The following is a 12,389-nucleotide window of genomic DNA, read 5'->3' as shown; positions in this document are numbered from 1 at the left end:
GTGAAAACCTGCTTCGGAGTATTGCCTGAGATGCCTACTTCAGGTATCAGTGAATATTCTATTGGCAGAAGCCCCAGAAGGCGTCACAGGTGAGGGGACATGAAAGTGATGCACTGATGCAGTAATGTTTCATCCTGTTAAAATTCATGCGTTTTGTCACTTTTTAAAGCCCCTGGGTAGCTTGAGTTTTGGGAGCGAGTTTTCTTGCTTGGTTTTTTGTGCTCTCTTCTTTAACATCATTAGGAATGTCAGTCAGTATCGGCGGATCCGGTGTCAGCCAGACGTGACCGATCCGCATTTAATACGCACAGGCTGCAGGTTGAGTTTACAGTGGCACAGCCATCCCAGGCCTTATGACACGTTTACATAAAAATGAGTGCAGTGCGTTCCACACTGCGAGGTATACATGTTTCAAATGTGAAGGTATCAGGAGAGTAAAGGTCAGAGTTGCCTGAAACATTTTCTTCTCACCATCCTGCAGACGTTGTTGCACATATCCACACATACTCGTACACACCAGCATGTGCATGTGACCAAAAACAAACCCTCCTGGAGGTCCACTCCCCTGAGGCAGAATAAGAAAATACCACATAAATAATTTACCTGCCTCGATTTGTTTTGAGGTTTGTGTTTATGTGAGAGGAAGTGGGAGTTTTCTTCGGTTTGTCTCGGCTCAGGTTTTTTTTTTTTTTTTTTTTTTTTTGCAGGGCGTCACAATCGTCATTGATTTAGTGACCCCATTTCTCACAAAAGACCCCGTCGTGTGCCCATACACATACACAGACTGGGGTGCTCACCTTCTTTTGTTGTAAATAATGCATCAAAGAGGAAAAATGGGAGCGAGCTGCTAACTTCTCACCTTGCCTTTAACAAGCGCAGTAGGAAATTGCCTCTCTGCTCGATGATTGAGTCTGCTTTGTTGTGATGCGTTCAGAATTGCCAAATCTGTGCTGTAAAATTTCCGAGCTTTTCTTCCTGTGGGCACACGGCAGCTGAGCTGACACAACAGCTTTTCTGATAATGAACCTCTACCTTTTCACCCTGCCTTTTATAGTCGCTTCTAATCATCGTAATGCCTGATCAGTATGCTGTGTAAATAAGTCTGGTTTATCTCGCTGTTGCCAAATCATGCCGTTCCGGACATGATTTTAGGTCGGGGCTGCTGCAGAAAGCCATAATAAAATATGACGGGAAAAGAACAGGGCTTTGTTTTAATTAGACGTGGCCAAAAGGCTTTGTATAACCTCTGCTAGTGTAAGTATACTCCTGAATTCAAAGTCAAGTCACCTGCTGTGGAGTGTCAGCTGATGAAGATGTGTTCAAACAGAACTGTCAGAAGCAAAGAAACACTTCAAACCCAATCATCATTCATCATTGCTGTCAAAATGTAAAAGCCATTCAAGTTGTGAAAAACGCTGAATGTAAATGACAGGCAGGAGGGAGAGTCGGTGACGATTAGTGTTAAAAGATGCCAAAAACAAACATGACATCTTATGCAGCTCATTGTACAAATGATCCCAGACACGTGCTGCTTTTAGGCCAGATGTGGCTTGTTTTTAGATGTTTCTTTTTGTCATATAAGCTTGAGACAGACCAGAGGACCAGTTTGAAACCTGCATTTAGCTTTTGGTCTTGGCTGACGCAGACGAGCACATACTGAATAAGTGAATAAAACAGCGCAAACTCTCGAGTGCTGAGACAGAAACGGACATCCATCGCAGAGTGTTTGCCCTGCCAGCTGTCTGTGGCAATGCATGAGCCAAACAAGAGGGGAAGAAACTGAATGAGATGGTGAGGGGCAGATGAGAGCAGCACAGACTGTTTACTCTGCAGATAAAGCTGAAGCAGAGCGAGGTGAACGGCCGGTGAACTGAGGCTAGCGGGTTACTCTCATTCACACAGCGGTGATTTGCTCCCCGGTGTTGAGAAGCGGAGACAGACCTGGACCTGCGTTCACGCGTTGTAACACTTAGACCAATTAGCCTAATGGACAGAGAATGCTGTCATTACTGCTCGATAGTTTAAGGGCTGCAAACTCTACATTATGCAGCTGATTGACACTAAACCTGTCACTAAAACGCGGCCATTCTTACAAACGGCCTGAATTAGCCTGATGAGGTCAGTCTAATTAACTATTCGGGTTTAAACACACCATAAATATAATTGACACATCAAATCCACCTTTGCTTTCAGCTTCTATTTAGTCCAATGGAGGGGCCATAATTAAATCTTTAACTCGCACAGAATCTGCAACCCGTCGTTTGACCACATCTGCGGGGATTATGGAACTTATTAATGATTCATTTGTGGTGTACAACATAATTCCCTTGATCCCTCACTGATGTTAGGCAGAGAGGGGCTGAAAATGGTACACTTCACGACTGCTCAAGATGTTTCTGCTTTCGCTGTAAAGGTTTGAAGAATCACGTACGTGTCAAGCCGAGATTAAAAGCACACGTGACGTACTCTACCTCACCAGTCAGCGGGAAGTGGTCGTCCACGTCAGTGCTGTCAGGGTGACATCCTGTATGTTTCATGCGACTGAAGATGATACTGGAGCTGCTATAGATTTCCAATAGCAGGATGCTAAATGCAGGCAGATGATATTAATACAAACGCATTTGGCTTTTATTCCTGAACATGATGCTCTTGCTAAAATTGGCACACACACACACACATACACACACACCGACAGCCTGATCTAGCACACAAGCGTTACTGTATTGATTCTCTGTAACTGTGCGAGTGTCGGTGCTATGTGTGTGTGTGTGTGTGTGTGTGGCACATTGCCTCTTAGCCTTTGATTTATAACAGCTGTGCTTCACAGGCAGCCATTTATCAGAGGAAAAATGACCCAGGCCTTCTAAAACAAGCCCACTTCATTACTCAAACATCACATCACAGCCACCTGCGTGATAAACTCAGCCTGTTAACATGAAGGGCTTATTAACGAGTGTAGGTGTGTGTGAGTGAGGGAGTGTGTGTGTGGTCATTGAGTCTTCTTACTCTGGCATTAAGCAGCTTGTGCACAGTGAATGAAAGCCAGTGCCAGCAGCTGTGTTTCACACGTGTTTGTTAGTGCGCCTGTGACCTGCGTGGCCTGTAAACACACAGTTTTCCTGCTTGCGTTGTGTCGATGCTGCAGCGGGTCACGTTCTCGGTCAGACTCTGAATGCACCGCTGAACTTTCCCTCCCTGGATGAGTCACGAATCTCGCCCTCTTTTCACCTCCTTTCTCGTGCACAGTCTCAGAATGGCTCTTTTCTCCCTCCGTCTCTTCATCCGCCCGTTCACTCTCCTTCCTTTGCACACTCGCTTTCTCTCCATCCTCTCGTTTACCTTGAGTTTCCGTCTCTCTGTTCACTCACTGGGCTTTCAGTCACAGTCTTTTGCTGTCTCTGCCTCATTCGCCATCTCTTGTCATCAACACTTTTTAGCAATTTAACCACATATTTTCCTTTAAAGGAATCTGGTTGAAAGTGTTTTTAAATAAAAACCAGAAATAACTTCGCTCACATTATGGGCCCATTGTTTCCTCTGACAGTTATCTGACAGAGCTGGGATGAAACCTGACCTTAACATTGATCTTGCGAGATAAAATGAAAATTGAAAACTTAACTGTGTCCAAACTACAGCTTGACTGATACGTGATGTTTGAGGCAGACATCACAATGTAAGAAATCATGCCATTTTGGCGAAGATCCATAGAATTTGTCACTTTAGAGTAGTGACAGATGTGTTATGAGACATATTTAATCACTGAAGGAGAAACTTTAGTATCGCAGCTGTCAGTGTGAAATGAGCACAGATAACCACTGATAAAAAAAAAATTAAACTTGATTTAAGGAAGCATATAACTGCAGCCAAGGTTTTAGAGGTCATGATGAGTTCATGTTTCAGAAAACCGGTCTGAATTATTCATATCCTGCCATTAACTTGTTTATTTACATTGTCAGTAAACTATATTTTCCACCATGAATATCTCAAGCATTTATTATTTATTTACATTTTTTCTCCACACAGCCAGCTACACAGTTCTGATGAGGACATTCTAGTCCTTTTTTATATTTTTTGTGGCCTAATTATAGTCACATTTAAATAGTGAGTCAGCCTGTAAAGTATCCAGCGTGTGTTAGCTGTTCACTGCAGAGGTGACTGTGTCCAGCAGGGCTGTATAAACACCCCAGAATGCAGAGGACATGACCTACTGTCTTTAACATTAGCTGAAAACCCAGTTATCACAAGCTGCAGAACAAACACACTGTTCAGAATTCATTCCTGCCTCTGATGTCTCCGTTATGAGATAACATGGGTAAGTCATGGGATGGCACCGCGACCTTTACGGGTGTCAGAAATCGCGTTCTGGCCCGTTGAGTGAAGTTCTGGTGGAGAAACGTTCCCTCAGTGGCTTTCTGCCTGTGTTCTGTTCAATGATGAGTCCAGACAGGGACATATGTTGATGCCAGGGCACTGATGTGAAATCATTCACTGCTGATGTTTCCCAGAGATGTTCATTTTAATTTCATTCTTATCTGATTTCTTAGATTTGTCCTCCAAGTGTCTCTGATTATCTAGATGATCTGAAATTAAAATTGATTCCTATTGATCACCAGCATTACAGAATGTGAAGATATGTTTTGCCTCATGTTTTACTCCTTCAAGCATCAGTCACCGTCTTGCCTCTGTGGACTGCTGTGCTGTTTATGCAGACTGTCTGTGTTGGGATCAGCCCACCTGCTGTGTCACTGCTGCCTGCTTACTTCCTGCCCTCAGATGAAACATCGTCTCAGCTTTGCTGAAAACTGAAAAATCTTCACACTCCCATTTCTTTTGTTCCAGTGTATTATTTCTGTTGTTAGAGTCCCACTACTGAGTCACATTTCGGCTTTGTCGGTCCCCTCGGTGACGCAGAGCAGAAAAGTGATGTTCATTCATGTGAAAAAGTTGTGGATTGTTGTAAGTTTAAACAGGAAAAGCAGCCCTCTTTAAAACCTGATAAGAAGTTTTTCGGTTGTCAGTGTTTGTAGTCTGATTTCCTTCGCCGTTAACCATCTTTGACAGCTCTCATGTCGAGCCTGCCTCTCTTACTCGGAGATTTGATCTATGTGAGGCAGCTCCACCTGGATGTTTGGCAGCTTTCCTGTTACAGACACTTGATAGAGATGCATCTGAGCAGTCTTCTCTGCGCTGCTCGGGGATTTGTCAGCTAAGCCAGTCAGCTAAGCTCACTTTAACTTACTCTTGGCTGAGCTCCACTGACAGCATGTAATGTTTCTTTTTTATTATTGCCTCCAATTTTTGAATAATATTCAGTTTCTGTACGTGACAACTGGAAGAACACAGGCCCTTTTCCGCTGCTTTAGATTTCAAAAGATGAAGTCTGTCGGGACATTGATTTTTATCACAGTGACTGAGGGTTCAGGGAAGAGCGGAGGGGAGGGCGAGAGGGGAGAAGGGAGCCAGCTAAAAGGTTTGTGCTAAGTGCAGCCGGATGGGGTCAGTTTTCTTCCAGTAGATAACAGATTAATAACAGAGATTTACCAAAAATGACGTTCAGTTATTCCCACACATACGTTTAAACCATATATGTCAAACTGAAGGCCCGCGGGCCTGTTTTGGCCTTTGGCCCCCATGATAATATCTAATCATTATTAGAGCTGGCCTCGCCGGTATATTGCACGCACCACTAGTACTACAAGTCCCACAATGCACTGCCAGTGCATTAGCACGTCAATCAAAGGCCTGCGAGCACGAGTCCCTGCCCCGCTCGTTACCTGGGTCAACTTTCAGCTGCCCTCTCTCTGAAAAATGGCGGACGGTGGACTTTGAAAACAGGGGTCTTCAAGGCAGGTGGGAGGCAGAGTGTATGTTCACGGATATGAGGGACTAAGCTGTTTGTTTTCTGTGCGGAGACAGTGTGGCTGTCATGAAAGAACATAACTTAAGAGGACACTATGAAACGAAACACCATGACATGTAAATGACTCTGGAAAAGTTGCATATGAGCCAGAAGAAACGAATGCAACTGATTTTTGTTGTATTTAATGTTGTTGTTTACAGATAAAAACTGTCTTTCTGTCTGTCTTTCTAGGCTGTGTTAGTTCCAGGTTAAATACGGTCAATAAGGTCATTTCAAAAACATTGAACCAGTCCGGCCCTTGACTCGGAGCAATTTTTTTTTTTGTTTTAGCCCACTGTGTATTTGAGGTTGACACCCCTGGTTTAAACCGTTTTAATATCTATTCTTGTGCATTATGTCCATAAGAGGGCAAGCCAAAGAGCCAAAGCACTTGTACTTTGTAAGTATATTTATGTTGACAAAAACATGTCTGCAAGATCCGCACACCTACACATTCCAGAATAAAGTCATAAAATAATGTCCTGTATTTATTTAAGTTACATTTTCAATCAATCTAAGTGACATTGTGTGCAGAATTTCCAATGGGTGCCAGTTCGCATGTCTCGGAAGATTTCAGTGTCCCTGGTCAAATATGATCGGATTATGGGCCCTGTTTTCACATGTTTTTGTGTCTAAGTCTCTAATGGGAGCAACGATTTTTGAAATTGGTTCAGCACTGAGTGAGAGTGCTGCAGCCAGCAGTCATGGAACAGGCTGCATTTGCTCACCATCAATCTACGTCCCCTAAAAGTGTTTGTTTTTGCCACTGACAGGCTCAGATTGTTAGAATAAGTGTATGAGAACATTATGGAGTCCATTCACGGAAACAGTCATTTTATCACCGTAAAACACACTTCTTTCAAACTCAACAAAAAAAACAGCAATTAATGGGTAAAAGAGAGATGGAGAGGTGGGAACACAGCAACGTACATACAGAAAAATGGCTTCAGTGTGGGAGGAAACATAAGCAGTCAGACAATCAGACACAAACAGGTGAGTCAGAACATCAGTCACAGTCTACAGATGACCTCCTGATTCACGTTCGCTGTGTTCATAGTAACGTTACAGGTGTGCTCCCTCTGTTTAAGCACCAAAGAAGGTGGTAGCTAATCTATGGAAAGTATTGCTTGTTAATGACCTGTGTTATGGTGTGTGGCGAGTGAGCCGCACACTTTGGAGAGAGCAACACTATCATAGTTGATAGATTCAATGGTCAGACCTATGAAAAGTTTCAATATGATGAAGTTTTCCTTAAACAAGCAGGAGAAAGTAGAATGGATCCACTTTATATCCCACTGTTTCAGTCCTCCTCACCAGAGGGAAACGCTGCATGCAGTAAGAGGGTTCTTCTACATTCCCGATTCTCTATCCTCTATTGTTTGAATGTTTCTGCACTGTTGAAGTCTTGTGTGTGTGTACTCTGATAGCTGGCATTTTATAGCGCATTTCAAGTAATTAGGAAAAGAGAAAACCACTGCTGTGTGTCTTAAAACATCTCAGAGAAATAAAACCCAATTTAATCTTAGATTTTTGCAGCAACACACTGAATTAGAAACTCTCCACTTCTTTGTGCGTGCGTGCATGCGTGCGTGCGTGCGTGTGTGTGTATGTGTTGTATGAGTCAGTGCGGGTAGCTGTGCCTGGTATTTTGACAGTCTGCTAAGCAGAGTCGACAAAGACACCATCCATACCGCAAGACCTCAGCTCGTCTGGCTCCCAGAGAAAAGGCTCAAACAAATACCACAGAAATGTCAGAGTGTATAGATGAGACCCCTGATTTCTAGAACACAACACAAATGCATACACACAAATATGCACAGACGCACCAAAGCAGTGTGTACAGACAGAAACCCAGACGCACATTTGAACAGAGACAGCCGGGCCATTTGCATAATCTTCACCTCATTTCTTGCTCTTGCCTGGTTGTCTGTTGTGTCACTGTGATAAATTACCCCAAATAAACCACCAGGCTGCTTAATTGTGACACTAATTGAGCAATTATGAAGCTGCTCTGCCTGAGGTTTGTGGTACTTCCTCCAGCCAGCTGACATTTTAAGTTTAACCAACAGCTGGTTTCAGAGTGGAGTTCACTCATTAACCTTCAGAATACAGCCACACACTGCAGTGCAACGTATGCACTGTAAAAGCTTGCAAGTCCTGTTTTACGATAACAAACAAAGCAAAAAAGGTGGCCCAGTCTTTGGTCAGGAGGTTGTTTGTTACATATATGTGAATATTTTCAGATTCCACCCAAAAACATGTTGTTACTATGAAGATTTTAGAAACCTTTTCACTTGAGAGCTGCCTTTTTGCTGTCTGCCTCCTGCGCTCCTTTTTTTTTTTTCCTCTTTGCAGAGTCCCACAGTGATGTTGTGTGGAGTGTAGTTTCATAATTATAACTTGATTATACAGGGCAGGGAATACGTGTTAAGCATTGTGATCATCAGCTCATCTTGAATGTTAAATCTCACAGTGGGACAAGTGGAAAATTTGCATTAGCAGAGCAGAACAGTATGCACAAGATAGCTGTGCACCCTTTAAAGACAGAAAAAAAAAAAAAAAAAGCTCGTCTGAAACAGCATTTGGAAGGATGCTGGAGGCAATGTGTGATGTGATGATAGCCTGTCTGGTCATGGAACAGGAAAGAAACAGGAGGCTGTTTACAGAGCTATGGGTGTCATGAAGGTCTACAGTGACACATCTGTCACCCCTGTCTCCAACAATAATGACTAACTGGCATTGATAGATCTGTTTCTCAGGAACGTCATGCCAGGAACGTCATGCCAGTGTCGTCCTCGTATTTGAAGCGAGATCAAAACCTTTTCTGCTTATGTTGAGGCAACTCTGAGGCTCTGAAAGTATTGTTTAAATATTAAAAAAGTGGACCCTCACTTGAAGGTGAACCCTGGCGTCTGATGTGGAAGCTTGGAAAACAAAATTTCACCTCCTCCTGTTGTGGAACAGAATATTGCCAGTGGCTGGAAAAGTTCACACACACACACACACACACACACACACTCACACACACACTCACACACACGCGCACACACACACGCGCGCACACACACACACACACACACACACACACACACACACACGCAGGCTCGACCTGCCCTCCAGAACTGATTAAAGTCCTAATTTTTGTGAACGTATTTTAGGTAACTCGTGCTGAAGCATCTGTCTCATGTGGACACGACAGTCTCCAGCTTCTCGTCCCTGTGCTGTCTGCTGCAGTGCTTTATGTCTCCAGCGCTGTTCTGTTGTCATTGGAAGTTAGATTCAGTGTCGAGCTTAACTCACACAATGTTCTCCCTCCTGCAGGTTATTGTATACTATCTCTTTTTTTTCCCTCCCTTTTGGTCCCAAACTTATTATTTCCTCTTTACCTGCTCTGTGGGATAGTGTATATGTCTTCACTGTTGGCTGCACACGGTCTCTCCCTACCAGGAGAACTCTATTATTGTCTCAGACTTACTTCCCTGTGCATCCTCTTTCACACAGGATATTTTTAGTGGTAATAGTATTGCGTCCTCTGCCTCCTCTTCACACTGGAACTATCACTGTTGTCACTTGAGGTATTTTTTTAAAAAACTTTGAATTAAAGTTTACCTGACTTTCAGTGTGTGTCGCTGAACTCAAAGTCTCAAAGTCCCCAGAATAGATGTATAGAAATGTATGAGGATGTCTGTACTTAATGTACTTAATAGTTAAATTTAACATTGCTGTCTAATCGCACCTTTCTTTACCCTCCTTCTTTAGCATGAGAGATAAATTTGGTCTCTTGCCTTTGGATTAAAACAAGCTTAAAACAGTGTTTATTTTGGTCCCATTGAGAGCCCAGAGAAACGGGCTCAGCGCCGACTTTCTGTCTTAAGATACATTTAGAAACGCTGCCAGGCTCTGATTCCGTTTTTGCATCATATTCCGAGTTTTGTTTTTTTTTTTTCTTGATTTCTGACCTATTTTTTCTGTCTTTCAGGATATTCTATGTGTCTCATGACTCCCAGGATCTGAAGATTTTCAGCTACATCGCCAGGGATGGACAGAGTAATGTCTTCCGCTGCAATGTCTTCAAGTCCAAGAAGAAAGTAAGAAAGACAGTTTGAAAGCTTTTACCTTTTAGCATAAACGCAGAGTCTGAATCAAGAATCAAGCTCAAGCTCGCTCTGAACTATCAAGTTCGAAGGCTGGCCTGACCCAGTGATCCTAATTCATTTCCCATAAAGCATTATGGTATTTGATAGTTATAGATTAGCGCGAGGAGCCACACCAGTGCCTCTGGGCATTGCTTGCCAGTGCTCTGTTTAAACTTTATTGGTGGTGTCAACCAGGACAGGTGTGACCCAACAAACTGTCTCCCTTTGTGGAGAGCATCTCGCTCAGAGTAAATGTATTCAGACATGCTTCTTCATTATGACTGGGGTAAATGAAAGAGCGTGTTACCCCTCCCTCATTAACAGTAATGAGGTGTCCTTGAGCGACACACTTCCTGGCACCCTGCTCCACTGCTCCACGGCCAACAGATCAGACTGTGCTAGTAGCTTCAGCGTGTTCTCCAAATATTGAATAGTTTGTGTGGTTTATGATACTCAAGCATCATCATTGGACTTTGAAACAGTTTTTTAAATGATTACAAACTTCAAACATGTTATGAAAAAGACTGCATATCCAGTTTTTTTGGAGATGAGCAGCTACACAACTAATGTTAGTTCTTTGTTGATATAACAAAGGTTAGAGCTCATATTAGAAAAGAAAAGGAAAACATTGCGGCTACCTGAACAGGTAAACTAAATTCGATTTGCCCAATTTACTGACGCTGAAGATGAAGAAGCAGAATGCTAGAGGCCTGGGAGGAAGAGCACTTGACTTCTGCATTTGTTTTGATTTGATATCGTATGAGTGAATTTGTGCTTTTCGCGACTTGCAATAACCAACTCATCAAACTTTGTTTCTGTGTAATGGCAAGATGGAAAAGGGCGGCCGCTAAGTGTTTCATTTCCAGTGTTTTCACAGTCTGTTAGTCGTGTTGTGTTTAAAGCGTCTCCTCTCTGAAATCATGTCACTGTCTGAGTCACATCCCGACAGCCGCCAATAAAGAAACACACAAAGGCACCAGGCACGTCACTGTTGAGGTTTGCAGAAGTTGGAAACCCATTCGGGGTGGATGTGTTGCTGCAGAGCCGAGCAGAGAAAGTCAAAACAGAGTTCAGCGATGTGACACAGTTAGAAAACGTGCTCCCAGTTTCCCACTTGAGCTGCCAGTTCGCAGGACTGGATGGTGAAGTCCAGGGGTTAGCTGAGTGGAGCACACTCTGCCTCATTATCTATTAAAGGCAGAGCGAGATCGACACATGAGCACAGACACACACACACACACACACACACACACACAGACACACACAGACACCACACACACACACACACACACACACAGACACCACACACACACACACACACACACAGACACACACAGACACCACACACACACACACACACACACACACACACACACACAGACACCACACACACACACACACACACACACACACACAGACACACACAGACACCACACACACACACACACACACACACATACACAGACACACTGTTTGAAAGACAAAATGGAAAGTGACACACACCAAAATTCTCTGGGGTAATTATGGCCTTGAGGCCATTAAGCTGGAAACTTGTGTATGTGTGTGTGCGTGGTGTGTGTGTGTGTGTGTGTGTGTGTGTGTGTGTGTGTGTGTGTGTGTGTGCGTGTGCGTGTGCGTGTGCGTGCATGTGCGTGTGTGTGCTCGTGGGTCTGCATGTGTATGTGGACATGCAGTGTTTTTAGCAGCATAGTGGTGATGGAGACAGTATAGGGAACACCATGATGTGTCACAGTTACAGCTCATTTATTATTATTCCAGATAACTTTTCTGAGCATTTACAAGTTCGTCATATTTGTTTAAAGTACACAGTTTATGGTGGCATACTCACCTGCTGCGGTGCTTATACACAGCGATAATAGAAACAGTTTGTTTATAACAGATTATTTCTGGTGGAGACGTTTTTCCATGTGAGTGCCTCATGACTGACAGACGGCACAGCACCCTGCACTATGAAAACACTGATACTGGTACATCGAAATGAAGTAAACAAAAGTGTATTTGTCTGAACTGAGATGGATCTCTTTGACCACTTGGGGCACCACAACAAGCTGTAAAGGCAACATACATATTACCATCTGAGGAGATTGATATGGCAAACACAGTGGCAATGAGCTGCCTGTTTAGTCACCCAGCAGACGTGGAACAGTTGTTTGTGCCCACGTGTTCATGTAAGTCCAGTTTTTACTCTCCTTCTACCTTTGTTTTGGTCTTCACCAACTTCTGAGAAAACTGCTAGCTCCTTTTTCTGTTATATCGTCATCTTGTTCGGTTCGTCTTCGTGTTCAGCTCTCTTCACCGGTTGGTCTTAGCCTTGTCTGCCGTTAGGTGCTGGG

The 12,389-nt window shown here is 43.4% G+C and overlaps 1 protein-coding gene across 4 annotated transcripts in view; it reads left to right on the top strand.

Annotated features, from left to right (window-relative positions):
* The window catches only part of LOC143318084 (carboxyl-terminal PDZ ligand of neuronal nitric oxide synthase protein-like), a 170,658-nt gene that overhangs the window by 81,158 nt on the left and 77,111 nt on the right, over positions 1-12,389 (top strand). For all 4 annotated transcript variants that reach the window (XM_076726046.1, XM_076726045.1, XM_076726048.1 and 1 more), the window contains exon 5: positions 9,879-9,987. In XM_076726046.1, coding sequence (XP_076582161.1) covers positions 9,879-9,987 — 109 coding nt within the window. The remainder of the gene's footprint in view (positions 1-9,878; positions 9,988-12,389) is intronic.

The sequence above is a fragment of the Chaetodon auriga genome, chromosome 3 (genome assembly GCF_051107435.1).
Source record: "Chaetodon auriga isolate fChaAug3 chromosome 3, fChaAug3.hap1, whole genome shotgun sequence".
Taxonomy (NCBI): Eukaryota; Metazoa; Chordata; class Actinopteri; order Chaetodontiformes; family Chaetodontidae; genus Chaetodon; species Chaetodon auriga.
This window is presented reverse-complemented; position numbering and strand designations above follow the sequence as displayed.